Below are 6,000 nucleotides of genomic sequence, written 5' to 3'. Positions count from 1 at the left end.
AGTGCAAAGATATATAGCAAAAATGAGAGAACCCTGGAATACAATAAGAATAAGATACTGTACACAACCGTACAGAATAGAATAGAATAAAATAAAATATTATAAACAATAGGATAAAAATAGAATACAAATACTATATACAACTGAGTAAAAATACAACAATGACAGAAAGGATTATTGCACTTAGTATTATTGCATATTTATGGATGTGTGTGCTTGATCAGTTAAAGTCTTTATTATGGAGTCTGACAGCAGTGGGGAAGAAAGACCTGCAAAATCTCTCCATCCCACACCGTGGGTGCTGCAGCCACTGAAGGAGCTGCTCAGTGCTGTCAGAGTCTCCTGCATGGGGTGGGAGATGTTGTCCAACAGGGGTGACAGCTTAGCCACCATTCTCCTGTCACTCACCACCTCCACTGGGTCCAGAGGGCATCCTAGAACAGAGCTGGCCCTTCGGATCAGCCTTTTCAGTCTCTTCCTTACCCCGGCAGAGATGCTGCTGCCCCAGCAGACCACACCATAAAAGATGGCTGAGGCCACCACAGAGTCATAGAAGGTCTTCAGGAGTGGGCCCTTCACTCCAAACGACCTGAGTCTCCACAGCAGGTACAGCCTGCTCTGCCCTTTCCTGTAGAGGGCGTCTGAGTTATGAGTCCACTTTAGTTTATTGTTTAGATGAACATCAAGGTACCTGTAGCTGTCCACAGTCTCAATGTCCATACCTTGAATGTTCAGTGGTTGCAGTGGAGGATGTTTGTGCCTGTGGAAGTCTACCACCAGCTCCTTGGTTTTATTAGTGTTGATCTGGAGGTAGTTCTGCTGGCACCAGTCCACAAAGTCATGGATCAGTTCTCTGTACTCTTTGTCATCCCCATCAGTGATGAGGCCGACTATTGCAGAGTCGTCAGAGAACTGATAACAGTGGGTGGATTATATTCTTAAATTTAGTTGCAGCACTTTCAGAAAGACATCTACTGTGATAAAGTCTACTCTCCACTGCTGTGTAATCAATTATTGTAAATGTAAATGTTATCAGGAAATGATCAGACAGGAGAGGGTTTTCAGGAAACTAATAACAGATTAAATGCCATGTTGAGGCTGTCATTTTTAGCATCTGCATGGATGTTAAAATCACCCACAATAATTATTTTATCTGAGCTCAGAACTAAATTAGATAAAAAGTCTGAGAAATCAGACAGAAACTCTGTGTAAGGCCCAGGTGGACGATAGATGATAACAAGTAAGACTGGTTTCTGAGTTTTACAGCTGGGGTGGACGAGGCGAAGCATCAGGCTTTCAAATGAATTAAAAGTCTGTCTGGGTCTTTGGTTGATTAATAGGCTGGTGTGAAAAATTGCTGCCACACCGCCCCCTCGGCCTGTGCTTCGAGGTTTCTGGTAGTTAGAATGACTCGGGGTGTTGATTCATTTAAACTAACATAATCATCCTGCTGCAACCAGGTTTCTGTAAGGCAGAGCAAATCAATTTGTTGATCAATTATTAAGTCATGTACTAACAGAGACTTGGAGGAGAGAGACCTAATATTTAATAATCCACATTTCACTGTTTTACTCTTTGCTTCAGATGTGGATACTGTATTGTTCTTTCTTTGTGATTTTTTTATGTTAGGGTTAGTTAAGTTGTTTGTTGCTGGTTTTAGTTTGTTTTTTGTCTTTTTTGGAGCTGACACAGTCTCAGTGGAGATGTTTTTTTTTTTTTTTTGGGGGGGGGGGGGGGGGGGGTGTAACAGGAAGAGAGAAGCTGCATAGAGGCGTGTAACGGTGCGTTCACACCAAACGCAATAGACGCGACCAGATAATTCAGAATCAGATTTGTGTCTCGAAAATGCCTCAGTCACGCGTCCAAGTAGTATATTTTGTGTATTCGCCCGTATCGCGTCTACCGCTCAAGTTGGAAAAATCTGAACTCCAGCGTCAAGTCGCGCCACGACAACCAATCAGAAGCCTGGTGACGGTTTACGACGCCATCTCCTTTCTGTACCGTGACAGGAATAAAAAGGACCTAGCTTGGAAGAAGATAAGCGAAGAGATCGGGCAACCTGGTAAGTTCATTCATTTCTCTTTTAAAATTTTTTGACTGACCCGTGGAAGCCGCACAAAAGCTAGCAAGCCCGCTTACTGTCCCGCTATTTTCCCACTGATGAACATATACCTTTCCGCTAACAAGATAATGTGTTTATTCAGAGGACATCTGCAGGAGAAAGTGGAAGAGCCTCAGGGACACATACAACAAAGAGAAGAGGACGGAGAAGGAAAGAGGAGTGGGTCTGCAGCAGGATCAGGGAGGAGATGGAAGTTCTTCGTGGTCATGGGGTTTCTGGACTCCTTCCTCACCCCGCGGGAGATTAGCAGCAATATGGTGAAGACCGTGGAGAACATCCCCCCCCGAGGACCAGGGACAGCCCGCAGAGGCAGCAGGGGAGTCCCAGTCAGAAGGTATGTTTACAATGAATTAATGTAGGCAGTTCATTTATGTATGTTGTCATATAGGTATATATGTTATTGTTTATTAATAAACAGTATACAGTGGTCCCACTGTTCATCTGTCGCTGAATTGCTTTTTCACAGATTTTTTTATTGCACGGTACAACTTTCAACAATGCACATTGCATTCTGCAGCCTGATTGACAAATCTCCTTCTGTGTCGTGTCTCCTGCGCTTGCCAAATTTATCATGTTTGGTTTTGATAACCATCACGTCCAATAAAAAAAAACAGCACAAAAACACCCATAACTATGAACCCTCATTCGGAAATAGACCCCTGCACCGGGAGGGAAAAAGGCGCACAAAAGTGGCACATAGACAAAGAAAAAACGCGGCATAATAATACTTTTACGTTTTAAAATCTAGAAAAGTTTGCACTTTGAGAATCAACTTGTGAGAACTGTGACTAATGTTTATGTGTGTGACAAAAAGTGTATAAAGTGCGTGGTGAAGGGCTAGTTATTCTGAGAACCCCTGTTGTAATAAATGAGGGACCACTGTATATACTTTCTCTGTAAATAGTTATATTTTATATATTTATGTTTAATGTTTTTCTGTTTGAGAATTTTAATATTATTTCAAATAAATTTTTGTAATGACTAATGTCTCAGTTCTACTACCCAGCAAATATTGGCACACAATTTGACACATGTAGAATTAATTTCATATTATACTAATAAAAAAAAAATATTGCTATATAGGAACATAGTGAAGACCAATTATTTAAGAGAATAAAGAGAGGTTAGTTTATTTTGGAGGCAAGCTCCATTTATTAAGAATATTTTTAGAAAGGCAGGAACGCTCTTTAGAGGTTTGTGGGTGGCTCAGAGCCGTTGTGGGGGAAGTCACTGAGACTTTAAATGGGCTATTTTTTTGTTTGCCAAGACGCTGCTCCCTCCGCCGAGAAGTGGGCCATGAACTTCTCCCTCACCAGGACAGCCTCTCTGGAGGAGTTTTTGGCTGCTACACGACCCAGGCCTTTTTTGAAAAATTAACCTGTGATAAGACAGCATATCAAGATAGAATTGTTATTATCATATAACTAAAGATGAACCAAACTGTTCACAATTTTATCTAGCTCTCAGTTTTAAAAAAGGCTGGTGATCCCTGTTATAGAATCTGACAGTTGCAGGGATTATATACAAATATTCAATTGGTTCTATACCAGAATTAAACCAGGTCTTAATAAAAAAAAAAAGACTTTATAAGATAGACCTTTTGAGTATCACTAGAAAGATTAACCCACAGTGGTCCTCATACCACAGTTTGATATCAGCAAACACCGAGAGAAGGGCTGCTCGATTATGGCAAAAATGATAATCATGATTATTTTCACTGAAATTGAGATCTCGATTATTTGACGATATTTATTTAACAATAACAATGTATTGAATAATGACTTTAAACATCAAAAGCTCAAAAAATAATATAAAATAGTGTGCAAATACTGATAACAGTGCAAATGTTTGCAATATAAAAAATAAATGAAAAATGTAAACATCTATGTTTAGTAAAGTCAAAGGAGCTTGCAAAGAAAAGCGTCTGGACTTCTTTAAGTTACTTGAAGACGTTTCACCTCTCATCCGAGAAGCTTCTTCAGTTCTAAGGTCAAATGGTGGAGAGTCCCAGATATAAACCTAGTGGGAGTTTCCCCCCACAGAGGGACAAAAGGACCCTCTAATCGCCTGAGCCAAGGTGTGAAACTGGGTGTGGGTCCCAATCAGCCACAGTTTTGGGTGTGTTCATTGTGAAACCTGGCCCCACCTTATCATGCGAATTCCTGAGGTCAGATGGCCCAGGATGTGAGTGGGCGTTAAGGCGCCTGGGGAGGATCTCAAAACTGGATTATAGATGGCAGAGAGTTGGTGTCGTAAACCCCGCCTCTGTTCAAAGATGGTCGCTCACAGTGGACATAGATGGCTTCTTTCATGTCATGGTCCGCGGCCCAGCGTCCGAGGTGCTGATGGGATGCCCACTCCCGTGGGCGTGGCTGCTAACTCCACACCTGCATCCCATCCCGGGCGATCACCAGGTGGACTATTTAATCCTGCCCAGCCTGCTGCTCCACGCCAGTCCGTAGTCGTCCTTCTGCGGTAACGTACACCTGCGGGAAAGCCCTTATGTAAACCTATCCGTGTGAACTAACACTAACTCTGCCTTGTATACTCAGATCACAGCTCGGCGTGTTTGAGCCACCAGCCTGTCCACCTGCCTGTCCGGAATTTGGATCAAAATCAGCCCCAGCCGCCTCGACCTTTCTGAAGCTTCTCCCCACGGACCCTCACCCCTCCCTCCGGTTCCCTCGGCCCCGCTATCATCGTAAGACGCGTACTCTACTTCCCTTCGTATGCTGCCGTTTTCCCACACCCCAATAATCCTTTTTTCCCTTTTCTGTTTCAGCCTCCCACAGTCCCGCTCTCGGCGTTCCTGCGCGATTCACCTCCCGGTCCCTCGGTTTTTCTGGTTCCGTGCGTTTTTTCCCTTCTACCCTCCCGGGACACCCTCAGTTATAATAAAGTTTATTTTTTGTTCTCTTGTACTGCTGTGTGTGTGTGTTCTGCTCCTGGGTCCAGCTTGTGCGTGGAACTTCGGTTCATGACATTTCACTCCTCTTTTGAAAGAAAGCTGTGCATGGAGTGTGATTTTAATAGTCGTGGAAGCAAAACAGCAAAATTCATGACGCATTGATCAAATGTGAAGCGCAGTTTGCTGCTTCTTTTGCTGCTGGCTCGGTGAATTTTGGTTGGAGAGACAAAACCTGCAGCTCAGAATCAGCGCAAAAAGACGTAAACACAGCGCGGACCGGACGCATCAGAATCGCTGAGCTCCGACAGCGTGTCCGTCTGCGGGCCGTCGGGTGAGAAAGCCGAGAAAGACAAAGCTGATTCTGATGCGTCGGTCTGTGTTTACGTCTTTGTGCGGAGTCCGTGTACCTGCTCTCATCTGCTGTTTGGTTGTTGTTGAAATGGTTTTGTGAGCTTTAATCTGAGAATCTGGCGTTTCTGGCAAAACACGGTTATATTTAAAAGTCGATTCAGGATTTAATGAATTGATATCGCTTTATTCAAGCTACTCACCTCCCACTTCCACCTGCACTTTCAACTGGACCACGGCCAATCAGAGAGGTCCCGCCCCTTACCATCTCTGATTGGTTTAGTCCATGATAGGGGCAAAATGTGTGTCTGTTGTTGACCACAGGGAAGGTTGCAGATTTTTTTTTTTTTTTTGCTACCCGAACAGTTGGTCGCACAGGTGCAACCAAATTTTTTTTTTTAGTCACACCACTGAAAAATTTGGTCGCATTTGCGACCAAATTGGTCGCACTCTAGAGCCCTGATATGTGTATATTTATACACAAGCACTCATATATATTCAAATAATTTACAATTTATTTTTATTTACCTGTTAGTACCACACACCAAATCCGGTCGTTGGTACTTCTTGGCTTGTGTAGCCTCTAGGTAACAAAAGCTCAACACTGCCCCCTAGCATCCTG

At 43.2% G+C, this 6,000-nt stretch overlaps 1 protein-coding gene across 1 annotated transcript in view; it reads left to right on the top strand.

Annotated features, from left to right (window-relative positions):
* Window positions 1-1,845: 1,845 nt before the first annotated feature.
* The window catches only part of LOC146643020 (uncharacterized), a 41,448-nt gene continuing 37,293 nt past the window's right edge, over window positions 1,846-6,000 (top strand). The window contains 2 exon segments of the mRNA XM_085396884.1: window positions 1,846-2,062; window positions 2,207-2,456. Coding sequence (XP_085253010.1) covers window positions 1,846-2,062; window positions 2,207-2,456 — 467 coding nt within the window.

The sequence above is a fragment of the Rhamphochromis longiceps genome, linkage group LG22 (assembly GCF_057381845.1).
Source record: "Rhamphochromis longiceps isolate RC_006_pf linkage group LG22, R_longiceps_female_GT1.1, whole genome shotgun sequence".
NCBI lineage: Eukaryota > Metazoa > Chordata > Actinopteri > Cichliformes > Cichlidae > Rhamphochromis > Rhamphochromis longiceps.
Note: the sequence above shows the minus strand (reverse complement) of the source record. Positions and strands in the feature narration are given on the sequence as shown.